This window comes from Neolamprologus multifasciatus, chromosome 2 (assembly GCF_963576455.1).
Source record: "Neolamprologus multifasciatus chromosome 2, fNeoMul1.2, whole genome shotgun sequence".
In the NCBI taxonomy this organism is placed as follows: Eukaryota; Metazoa; Chordata; class Actinopteri; order Cichliformes; family Cichlidae; genus Neolamprologus; species Neolamprologus multifasciatus.
This window is the reverse complement of record NC_140440.1, coordinates 24,132,071-24,144,093: the sequence shown is the minus strand read 5'-3', so window position 1 is coordinate 24,144,093 and position 12,023 is coordinate 24,132,071. Positions and strand designations below refer to the sequence as shown.

The following is a 12,023-nucleotide window of genomic DNA, read 5'->3' as shown; positions in this document are numbered from 1 at the left end:
ATTCCTGCACCACCACCATCCCATCTCCACCCCCATGATAGGAAAAGAGACCCTTGTGATATATTTAGATCTCGGGAACACTTGTGGCCAGACAGACTTAGCAGACAAGATCATTGGCCAGCTGCCCTGTCACTCGCCGTAGCATGCGAGCAGGGGTTTGTTTAATAGTTTACACTGGACAGTGCACACCGTGCCAAATTTAACCGAGGGGGGAGGGAGGGTCAAGGGAGAGCAGGTTTGTTGGTTGGTTCTTTGGTTGAGTGTGTGTGCATATGTGTGCTGTGGCTGGCTAAAGACCCCTGGGCCTGGATTCTGATTTCTGCGAGAGTTGTATTTGAAGACAGAAGACTGAGTAACTGAGCTTGTCGGCGTGGAACTAAGTTTGTGGTTCGCAAGAGTCTGCTTTTCCTGTCCATTCAAGGGCATTGTTGGGGGTCCTAAGATCAGTGTTGCACTGAGGCCAGTCGGTAAAGCAGTGAGGCCTCATGGACCCTGCCAGACGTGGGAAGCTTTGCCACAGAGGATGTATGAGCTGACACGGTGACTTTCTCCAGTAAATGTGAGTTTTCTGTGATTTTTTTTTTTTTAACTTTATGCTTTATAGACTGAAATATTTGATTCTTCAGGAGTTTAAATTATAGTCCTAAACCTAAAGTTAACTTATTAATGGTGCATGCTGTGGCCAAATGCTGTAAGTGCAGGTTAACAGCTGTCTTACTTGAGAACAGAAGTTGTTGTTTCACTTCTTTTTCCTTGAATGATGGCATTATTCTTCATTGTAATGTGGGATCTCACACTGTGGAGTGGGGGTCCCATATTTAAATTGATGTCCAATCTGTGATTGTTGGTGCTGGCTCCCTCAGCGTCAGCCCACCTGCCACATTTCAACACTTGAATTCATCCTCCAGAGCAGCATACCTTCTACTTCCACTCTTACTACTGTATAGACCATTCATCAGAAGCAGAATCTATTTAAAACCTAATGTGTCACAGGAGCTGACAGCTCCAACATTACTCAACTGTTTCTAATTTGCACTCCCACCACATCTGCCCAGTGTTTGATTTCACTTCCTGTGGCTTGTGTTGCCATGGCGTGGGTCATGAAGGCCAGGAGCCGCAGAATCATGTCTGAAACCTGCCTTCCTCCTGTCCACACTTGCCAAATATATACCCTCCCAAAGTAAATATAATCCTGTTTGCACCCACGTGGATAAGACCACTACCTGCTCAGTGGTGGTCACCCAGTTGGACGCTCAGTTAGCAGCTTGGGTCCCGAAAGACTTGGTTGTTCTGATCTCTGCTGAACTTGGTAAGAGAATTTTAAGTCGTCAGGAAGGATGAGGCGTACGCTCAGGATTAGTTTTACAGTAGTCATTTAATCTCTGTTGCTGTGTACAACAGTCTATAGATGAAATAACTGATTTCTGTTTTCAAATCCTCTGTAGTCCTAGATCTGACCTCTCACAGCCATGGGGGATTGGAACCTGCTGGGAAAGCTCCTGGAAAAAGCCCAGGAACACTCCACCGTCGTGGGGAAGGTGTGGCTCACTGTCCTGTTCATCTTCCGCATCCTGATCCTGGGTGCTGCGACAGAGAAGGTGTGGGGCGACGAGCAGTCGGGCTTCACCTGCGACACCAAGCAGCCCGGTTGCGAGAACGTATGCTATGACATCACTTTCCCCATATCTCACGTCCGGTTCTGGGTGCTGCAGATAATCTTTGTATCCACACCGACTCTGATATACCTGGGGCACATTCTCCATCTAGTCCGGATGGAGGAAAAGCAGAAAGAGAAAGAAAATGAGCACAGTCATCAATCAGACAAACAGACTCTCATTGTGGATGTGAAGCACAAGAAGGCTCTGATAAGAGACAATAAGGGACGAGTCCGCCTGCAGGGGGAGCTTTTGCGGACATATGTCTTCAATGTGATCTTCAAGACGCTGTTTGAGGTGGGCTTCATCGTGGCCCAGTACTTTTTGTATGGCTTTGAGCTCAAACCCATGTACACATGTGACAGACCCCCCTGCCCCAATGTGGTTAACTGCTACATATCCCGCCCTACAGAGAAAACCATCTTCATCATCTTCATGCTTGGAGTGGCCTCTGTGTCTCTGTTCCTCAACCTCATAGAGATCTACCATCTGGGTTTCACCAAGTGCCGCCAGGGCATCACCTTCAGGAGGCGCAACCAGTCCCATGAGAGTACCTCCAAGGAGCCCGGCGAGACTGCAGTGCCGTTTGCCCCAAGTTACGATGACTACTTCCACGAGCACCGCCAAGTCCAGCCTGCTTACCCGCCGGTGCCCTGCTACACCGCGGCCACAGACTCGTCCTTCCACCCCTACCACAGCAAGGCAGCCTACAAACAGAACAAGGACAACTTGGCGGTGGAGAGGAGCAGCAGCAGCAAGCCAGAGGAATGTGACCTGAAAGGAAAGAAGGGAGCAGGATCTGCCCCTGGGTCACCTACGCAGGCCAGGCCTGGCCACAGTGCCAAACACAGCAACAACAAGACTAGAATAGACGATCTGAAGATATGAGGAGGTTTATGTTTCTCTGAGGGGTCTTAAAATGTGCAAGGGGATCATATGTTGCTTGGAAGTGTTCAAAATGCCAAACTGACTCCCCTCTTCAAGATGGCACTGCTTTGACTCATTCCAGCTTAGAGGGGAGTAGTATTTACAGGGCTCAGAGAGAAGCCTGAAATGGAACCACAAAAAAAAACAGCAACAACATTTCTGATAAACTTTCACAATAAAGGAAATTCTGCTTCTTTATATGTGGAGAAACAACATTGGATCTCACTTCAGACTGTAGCATTAAATGTTAAATACTAGTCTGTCGCTGCGGCAACAGACTAGTTTCTGTATCTGTGTTTTCTAAGTTGTGTTGACTGGTATGAATCTTTCCACCATTCAGAGAGGGTCTGCTCAGGTTTACAGTGAGCTCGTCTTTATTTTTCTCAACGTGTGAAACATCTAGAATTCAGGGCTGGAACTTGCTTAGCACTGACCTGACCTCATTCGTGGAAATCAGATAGGGAGAAAAGTTAAATTTAACTCCCTTTAAATGTTTTGAGGTCATCATCTAGCATAGTTCACTTGCTTAGACTTGAAGTAAGGAGTTGTGCAATACCTGACAATTTATTAGAGGCTTGAACTGCTGTTACTAATTCCAAAGTGTGCCTCAAAAACAGATATTGCACGGGTCTCAGGAGTTTCCACATTTTTACTGTCTCTTTCCTTTTTTCTTTTTTTTTACTGAGGCAGCCAGAAAGTAGGTAATGAAAAGCATGTGATTGGTTTATTCTTGTTCATGTCTGGATTTGTGGCGTTTGTTTGCTTTGAAGCACTTGATGACAACCTTGTTTGCAAACCTGCTTGAAATAAATTGTCTTAAATTTGCACTTCAATTGGTGATTTTGAGTCTTTATCACACTGCAACTATTCATATGTCATAACTCTGGTGATAATACATGAAAACCAGCTGTAATATTGGCCCACACAGAAGCTGAAATGCAGCGCAGCTCTGAAGGCTTCTCTTTTGAAAACGATCACACTGTTAACGAACACGGGGTCTCTGAAATTAGGACACGCCACGTGTTGTTTGACTCATCATTTCAACGTGTTTAAAACGGACATGTTGAAGCGAGAATAAACACGTGGAAAGTCTTTGCTGTCTGCGTGTCCCTCGCATGCATACCTTATACTCATCTGTGCCAAGAAGGCACACATCGCTGGCATGGAAACCTTGAAACTCATAGCATGTACATCATGAGGAAGCACCCTTGTGACTCAATGCTTGATGCCTCAAGGAGTTCATCCATCTATTTTCTTAGCTTATCCATCCGGGTGTCATTGTAGTGTTTTCTGGATTCATCTAATTATTGATAGTACTGATACCAATACTGATATCGGTATGAGATCAATACGAGCATGATAGGATCTTTACTGTGTTTCGATCCTCAAAGTTCAGTATGTAGCCCACTAAAGCGTGTTGAATAATTATCTTTTTTTATACCTCAAACATGCGCTATAAAAAATATCTGAACCTTTTTTGTCTTGACTGTCACGTCTGTTTTATTTATAGCCTACACCGCGTTTAAACAAAAGTCAACCCAAAGGACACATTTACATTTTAGGTGTCCATAAAAAACAAACAAAAATCTTTTCAAAATAAAAGAAAAGTTGAAAGGTGTGATTTGTTGTGTCAAATAGCTTTTGTGGAAATTAAAAAATTCAGTGATTATTAAAATATGTTCCGAATTTGCAAATTAATGATGATTCATGATGAAGTCATGACATATTATTCTCCTCTACATAACCTGCCATTATATCATATATATATATATATATATATATATATATATATATATATATATATATATATATATATATCAATCAGAGGGCTACAGTTTCTCAGTTTCTATCTGCAATGAGCAAAAACTGGACGTACTAGACTATACTTGCGTCTGTTGTGGTGCCAAGCACAATATGCTTTACATCCCTCGTGTGTTATTTGTGAAAAAACACAATATCTGCAACAGACTACAGAGTAAGCTTCATCAATCAATAAGTCAGTCTTTAAAAAACATTCCACCCATCTTTGGAAATGAAGATAAAAAATGGAGGTGATATTGAAATAAAAATGTGACCATATTTGAGAGAGAAGAAAAAAGATGACAGATGAAGAGAAATGAGTGCGCTTTGAAATGAAATCCTTCTGCAGGGCTTCACTTTCACCATCAGATTGTTGGACTGTGATAGAAGATGTCCAGCGTAGCACATTTTTGGACATATTCAGCACATTCTGATAAATTATCTACAGCCATAAAAGTTCAGTCTGTTACATAAAGCATAAATAACCTAAGAGTGGCGCTTTAATCTGTTTCCTGCTTCACAAAAATAAAAGCATCCACGAAACACATTTCTTGGACAAAATTGCGTTTTTTCTAATGTCCCGGGAGGTTTTGATAAATGTAGCATGACCACCAAGGACGACAAAAAAATTTGTTATTTTAATTGGGGTGATGGACCAAAAATATTATGCTACTGATGCCTCATGTCTGTCATTATATGTGTGTTATTAATACTTTCTTTGCTTCACATGATCTCTATTTAATATAACAAAAAATAATAATGACTAAAAGTATACAGAGGTGTGCTATGATTGTAAATTGAAAGAATTGCTATATATGACAGCTGGGATAGGCTCCAGCTCAACTCCTTTCCTTGAATTAGAGATGGATGGATGGATGGATGGATGGATGGACAACTGACTGACTGACTGACTGGTTTCAAAGACATCCATTGATAGATTTCCTTGTGCACTTAGCATTATCATCCTTTTTAAATGTCCACTTCCTGTTAAGCTTTGGCTCATGGACAAATGGCTTTGCATTATATTCAAGCACTCTTTAATGTGATGCAGAATGTACACAGGTGAATCAGTAAATGGTCTATGTCCTGTGGCAATGCCACCCTGAATCACATTTTCACTGCCATTTTTCACAGCTGGTTTGCAGTTCCGCTACTGAAAAGACAACTTTGGCCTTTGTCAAGGATACTGTTACAGTTCGAGAGCATAATAGTTATTATACCTCTATGTTAGCTGTAAAAGTGGCTCTTTTTGAGTTTTCCTGAAAGACTTCATATTCTGGTCATCTATTTCTGATTGTAGCTACATGCACTATGACACTACAGCTTGCAAGAGTTACCTACATTAATTTTATGGCTTCATGGAGTCTTCTTGGGGTGTATTTAGTGGAAAAATCAATTGTTGTTATTTTCCTTACTATGCAATATTTTATTTGAAGATCTTTGTGGTTTCTCTCTGACCTTAAAGGCATCTAAAATAATAATGATAATGATAAATAATAGAAACTCGTTCTGAAGGACTTTAGGCGGGTCTTTGGATCTTACCCTGATGTCACATCAGAGAGGACACCAGAGCCTAAACAGGATAGGTTTTTCACTCCTTGATGAGCGTCTGGTCATTAGCACCTAATCTAAAAGCGCCTGATGACGAAACTTTAGTCAGTGATTTGAAGGTATGATAGATGTAGAAATCTATGTGACATATCAGTTGTTTCTGGTAAACCTCCACCTGTAGCTCTATGTACTGAGAATTAAATTGTCTTGAATTCTAAGTTTTAAATACCTACACAGATGAAACTGTGAAATAAAACCTTCTAAATTGTTGAAACATATCCTGTGTCTTCTCAAAAGCGCCTGAGCTGAATTTCATGGGAAATAACAACGCAGACTAGCACAATAAAGTGCCTCCTTCGTTGTGTTTAATGATGGATATGATCTCAAGTGTCCAGATGAGTTATTCTCCTGTCTTACTCTGTTTGCTCCCCGAGGTTTCAGTGTGGTGGACTTTATTTTCCACCAGCTGTAGCGTGGTACTCTACTGCCCTCTTTCTTTACTTTCACTTAAACACCAACACAGCTGCTTGTTTGAGCTTTGCATCTGTTGGGCACGCCATCTGCTGGGCAGGGAAATCTAATCGGAGGAGGCATCTGATACACTCAGCAGCCACTTCATTAGGTACATGTTCCTGGTATTGGGTTGAACTCCCCTTTTTGCCTTCAGAGCTGCCTTAATTCTTTGTGACAGAGATTCAACAAGGTGCTGGAAACAGCCCTCAGAGATTGTGGTCCATACTGACAACAGCATCAGACAAGCTGCTGCATATTTGTCGGCGCGTCCATGATGTGAATCTCCCGCTCCACCACATCACAAAGGCGCTCTACAGTGGGACCATTCTCCTCTGACCTCCGGCCACAACAGAGCTGCGGCTCACTGGGCATTTTCTCTTTTTCAGACTGTTGTCCGTAAACCCTTGAGATGGTTGTGTGGAAAATATTCAGATCAGCCCATCTGATGCCATCTGAGGTCAAATGAGCTAAATCGCTTTCTTTCCCCATCCTGATGCTCGGTTTGAACCTATGCTTGGCTAACATTTGTGTTAGGCTGGTGAGTGTATGTTCTACTATATGCAGTATGAGCCGATGTAAAGTGCACCAAGAACATTTGTGCTATACATGAGTTATCTGAACTCTGTTACAGGACAGAGTATACAAAAGAAAATCATCAAGGAGTGCTGACTTGTATCGCTTGTAACCCTTCGTTTAGGTAGATGCTCAGCTCTCTCTGGCCTGCTTTTCATGTCACTGACACTATGCATTCAACCTGCTAATGTGTGCTAAATGACAAAGAGCCAACAGCAAAGCCTGCCCTTGCCCCATCTTTCTGTTGTTGCAAGGGTAAGCGTATGAAATATCAGCCAAAGGAAGGGGGGCATCTGATGTTTGCTGACTGAATCAGACTGATTGCTCGCAGGCCTGTCACCTCATCACCAACACCAGCCTGTTAAACTCACTGCAGGCAGGCTGCACAGCTCCGACTCTGGAGTACAGCGTGGGAGCTACACACACATAAAGCAGTGCTGGTGAGAAGAGGCTCTCATAGTGTGAAGGGGAAAAACGCAGAGAAATCAGCTGCTGACATGGTTTCCGAGGCAGAAAACATTGTTACGGCCAGGCAGCTGCCGGGTCTTATCCCTGCTTCTTTTACTGCGCTGTCTGTGGGAACTGGCTGACCATTTACTGCCACCATGTGACAATTCAGACTCCCTGCAGCGGTCAATAAGGTATCTTCCCAGACATGTGAGACAAAGCTTGTTTTATTTTGGCAACCAAATTCTAATGGTTTTCACTACAGTCTTTATCAGGCCTGGGAAAAATCTGGGTCATGTTAATGAGGTTTGCAAATGTTTTCTTTATTTCATTAAGATATTTTTATGAATTAAATAATCAGTTTTGACAATTTTCCGCACTGAATGTTAGGATTGGAACTGTTGTGACAATGTGTAAATATGCTTCTGGGGTGGACTATTAAAAATAAGTTTGTTTACGAGGATGTTTGATCTCTGTGCACACATTTTTTGGTTAGTTGTGGTAACAAATAGTAGGGGAAGTCATGACCACTTGTGTGATAAGGCTCACTCATCATACGCAGGCCTTATTCATAAAAATACAACAACAAAAAACAAAGAGTCCTCTGATTAAATCATCCAAGATTTAATCAGAGGATTGCAAAAGATAATACTTTAAATGTGTTTTTTAATATCACATTTATAGTAGTCCGTTTGTTGTTCTGGTATTAGACCATGTAAAAAAAAACAGGACGCACACTAGAAACCTGAAAACAAAACTCTGCACTTTATTAAAAATAAAAGATGATTTTGTAGAGAATCAAATTAATTCTTTAACCAAGCACAAATCATTTCCTTGCATCTTTGTAATTTAAGAAAATACCACTAAAAACAACAAAAATGTACACTTTCCAGTTTATTTGAACAAGTCGGCACTCACATCTGCATGACGACCAACGTCACTGGCTACATCATCGACACAAAACACACAAATTTAAATACAGTGTGAATTAGGAACTGACTGCAACACCAAAGTTTCATAATGTCGCCACGCTACGGCACACAAACGCACATCAACTGAAAGAAAACCAAATTTAAACACTCTATTTAAAAGGGTTAACAGATGACTCGATGATATGGTTTGCGTGAGAATTAAGCACATTATGGGTTTATAATGACGCTGAGAGACATCCTCAAATGTACAACAACTAAAATGTGATTAAAATAACATGACTTCGAGCTAATTGAAGCATTTTGGAAGCAAATCTTTCATATGCATTAATCACGAGGCAAAGTGTGTGTGCGTGCACACCTGCACACATCAGTCAAAACCCAAGATGCTTTCCTACAAGACAAACTCTTTGCTGAGAAGGGACTTAGAGCACTTAGCCAAATGGCAGCTTATGACAAAGCCTCTTAAAAACCACGGCTGTCCTCGGTTGACAAAAGTAATATTTTCAGAGAAAAAAAGAAAGTCAAGAAGGCGGGCCCGCTGAGGCTGGTGAGCAAGCACACTCAGCAAGCTCCACTCCCCCCCGCCATTGCCGGGGAACAAAGAGTAGTTTCAGGCTTTAACCTCGGAGCTCTAATGCAGCTCATTGTAGATGGTCTTACAATGCCCATGACCTGGGATGGGGTGTGAGGGGAGGGGGGTGGGCTTGGATCCCTCCACACGTCGGTCGGTCTGTCTGTCTCCTCTGGTCTTCTAAGCTGATAAGGATATACCTTAATCATGTTTGCCCTTGCCTTTAGGCGCGCCTTCGTTCCAGGCCACATAAACAAACAAAGCCAGAACCACATGCACAGCGAGCACCGCAACAATGGCTGCGTAGAAATAACTGTCAGAGCTTGACATCTTCATCGAACCTACGAAACAGAAGCAGAGCGTTAATGGCGACAACCAGAAGCTGCATCACAGAGATTAAAGTGTCACAAGTCAGGTTTATATTAAGGTGCTAAACACAACTTTCTCTGGCACAGAATGAAACCCAGAAAAATAAAAGCTGCAGTGGCTTTGTATTCGATTATTGTGGGTAGGGCTGTTCATATAACGATAAATATCGGATGACGATATAAAAACGTCCATCGTTTCATTTTACGCTATCGTTTGTTTCGTGGTGTCGCAAAATAAACTGTTTATGGCAAGATTTTTTCATTGTTTTGATGGTCACTGTAGTGGCTATATTAATTTCTTAAAGTTCTCTCTTTCTCTTATATTTAATATAACCACACTATGGACGGACATGCGCCTGTTTTTATGCGTTATGGTTAGCAACAACGACGGTAACACCAACGCGTGTCCGCTTTTCACAATAAAGCTCAAGATCCTGTTGAGACTTTTCAAAATAAACTGAATTATGTGAAAGAGCAAATTGTTTACGGATGAGAAGTAAAAAAGAGCCGCCAGGTGCTAAAAAATAGACCTTAGACTCAAACTTTAGAACAGGCTTTTGCCTGCAGCACGCCGTGTAATAAATACTCACAAAGAAAACGGCGGCTGTTACAAGTTATGTCTAAAAATGTATCGTTTCGTGCATCGGTTAAAACTGTTGACTCCAGCTACATGACGCGCAGATGGAAACACTTCACGCAAATCGAGCTGCCGAAGATTCACAGAATTTACAGAAAATGTTACATTTTTGTGATTTATATCGTTATCGGGACGATAGAATTCTTATATCGGGATATGAGATTTTGGTCATATCGCACAGCCCTAATTGTGGGTGATATTATCCAGTATATTTGTCATTGTGGGTACTGGGGAAGTCGTCAAATGTGATAATTATGGGGGAAAGAGTTCCGATAAATCCCTAGATCCAGAATAAATGCACATTCTCATCTGGATTATCTTATTATATCATATGAAATGGAAATCTTGGTATGGAATGACAAATACTATGCTAAAAGACTCTTACTATTAGAGCTTAAAGATAAACTGACTGCTCTATTAACCTGTCAGCAGATGACCACTGAGCAATAGATTTTAAAATTTGGATGATGTGCTACGTTTACAAAATAAAGTAAAAACCCCAAGAAAATGTGAAAGCAGGAACAGAGTGGAGGTAAGTCCACAATCATCCGGACACACTTCACCTTCAAAGATGTACGCCTTTGATGCGAAATACAGTCCAATGGGCACCGTGACCATGAGGATGGTGAAGAACAGCAGAGTCTTGAGGGCTGAAACCAGGGAGCTTTCATTTCTGCAAAGAAGCACAAGTTCATGAGTCAGCCGGTACTACTACTGATGTGGATATGTACCCTGGTGAAAATTACATCTATGTTCCCGGATTGTGCCACATAAAAGAAACGTCTCTATGGCAATGAACGGCACCGCAGAGCTCGGGTTTTCAGGTCACTAGGTATACAAGCTAGCCGTTATCTTAGCTAGTTCGTTATACTATTTTCTCACCCTCTGAAATACTGCGGCGGTGGGGCGGAGGCGTCCAGAGATGCTTTCATAGATCCGTCCATTGCTGTACTGTAAATGAAGCGACACAACGACGAAACTTGTGCGCAAATATTCTCGAGTTTATTCTCTGTAAGCGTTGTGTTGACAGCGCTAAAATCGCTTCTTCCGGGATGGTCACGAGACTGGTCACATGATGAGATTAGACGCCAGATAGTCTCGCGATGACAGAATGTATTTACCCGAGTAATCGGAGGATATAAAGGCTGGCTTTATCTTTCAGCAACATAAAGCATCGGACTGTTGACTGCTGTAGAATCATGAGGGTAATTTGCAGCCCAGATGTTGGTAAAAGTAGAATATTCACCACTTTCTGTTTGGGAAAGCCTTAAAAGATTCAAGTTCATAACAATACAAGTATGACTTGTTTTTCCCAGAACTATTGGTGGCAGTGGAAGGTGATGATTTGAGCTTGTTTTGCATCCACAGGACCTGGGCACCAGTCAAGAACTCCTCTGTATACCAAAGTATTCTACAGTTAAATGTGAGGAACAATGAGCCAAAACACAGCATCGAATCTACAGCTGCATGGCTTGAAAAGAATCAAGGTGTTGCAATGGCCCACTCAAAGTCCAGACCCAACTATAATGCTGTGGCAGCATCTTAAGAGAGCTGTGCATATGCCCACAAACTTTTATGAGCTGACACCATGCTGTATAGAAGAGTGGGCCAAAATTCCTCCACAATAATGTGAGAGACTTATATAGTTGTACAGAAAATGATTCCTTCAAGTTATTGCCAATAAAAGTGGTTCTGCAAGCTGTTATGTGAAATCTTAAAATTGCTCATTAAAATGGTTATTGCAATTGGATTAGTTTTAAAAATAGATGTTTTCCTAGCAGGGAAATAGATAAATACAGTCATATAAACAGCACTTCACTGCCCTTCCATTCCCAAAGATATTCTCTGAAAATAAAAGTGGGTGGATTTTAATACGTCAACTATCATTACTTCATTCTTAAATGGAAAAATGTCATGACATAACATAGCCTCAGTGTCCTCAGTGGCTGTGCATGCACAGTTCACATGGTCGGCATGTGTTTGTACACACACTCCTGAATAACACTGCTACACTGTTATCTCCTGTTTAATTGCTGATGTAACAGAAAG

General features: G+C 41.7%; 2 protein-coding genes across 3 annotated transcripts; one reads left to right on the top strand and one right to left on the bottom strand.

The window, feature by feature from the left end:
• Positions 1–40: 40 nt before the first annotated feature.
• Positions 41–3,409, top strand: LOC146524403 (gap junction alpha-3 protein-like). Of its 2 annotated transcripts, none has more exons than XM_085179395.1 (2): positions 41–559; positions 1,446–3,409. In XM_085179395.1, the coding sequence occupies exon 2, from the start codon at positions 1,470–1,472 to the stop codon at positions 2,541–2,543; it is 1,074 nt and encodes a 357-aa protein (XP_085035521.1). In that variant the 5' UTR covers positions 41–559; positions 1,446–1,469; the 3' UTR covers positions 2,544–3,409. The 2 variants fall into 2 exon arrangements, with proteins under 2 accessions (XP_085035521.1, XP_085035530.1); XM_085179404.1 differs by lacking the exon at positions 41–559 and adding an exon at positions 594–1,309.
• A 4,938-nt stretch (positions 3,410–8,347) lies between these two features.
• Positions 8,348–11,051, bottom strand: vma21 (vacuolar ATPase assembly factor VMA21). The gene is made up of 3 exons (XM_085133344.1): positions 10,857–11,051; positions 10,538–10,647; positions 8,348–9,310 (listed from the first exon to the last, which is right to left on the bottom strand). The coding sequence occupies exons 1-3, from the start codon at positions 10,916–10,918 to the stop codon at positions 9,171–9,173; spliced, it is 312 nt and encodes a 103-aa protein (XP_084989470.1). The 5' UTR covers positions 10,919–11,051; the 3' UTR covers positions 8,348–9,170.
• Positions 11,052–12,023: the final 972 nt, after the last annotated feature.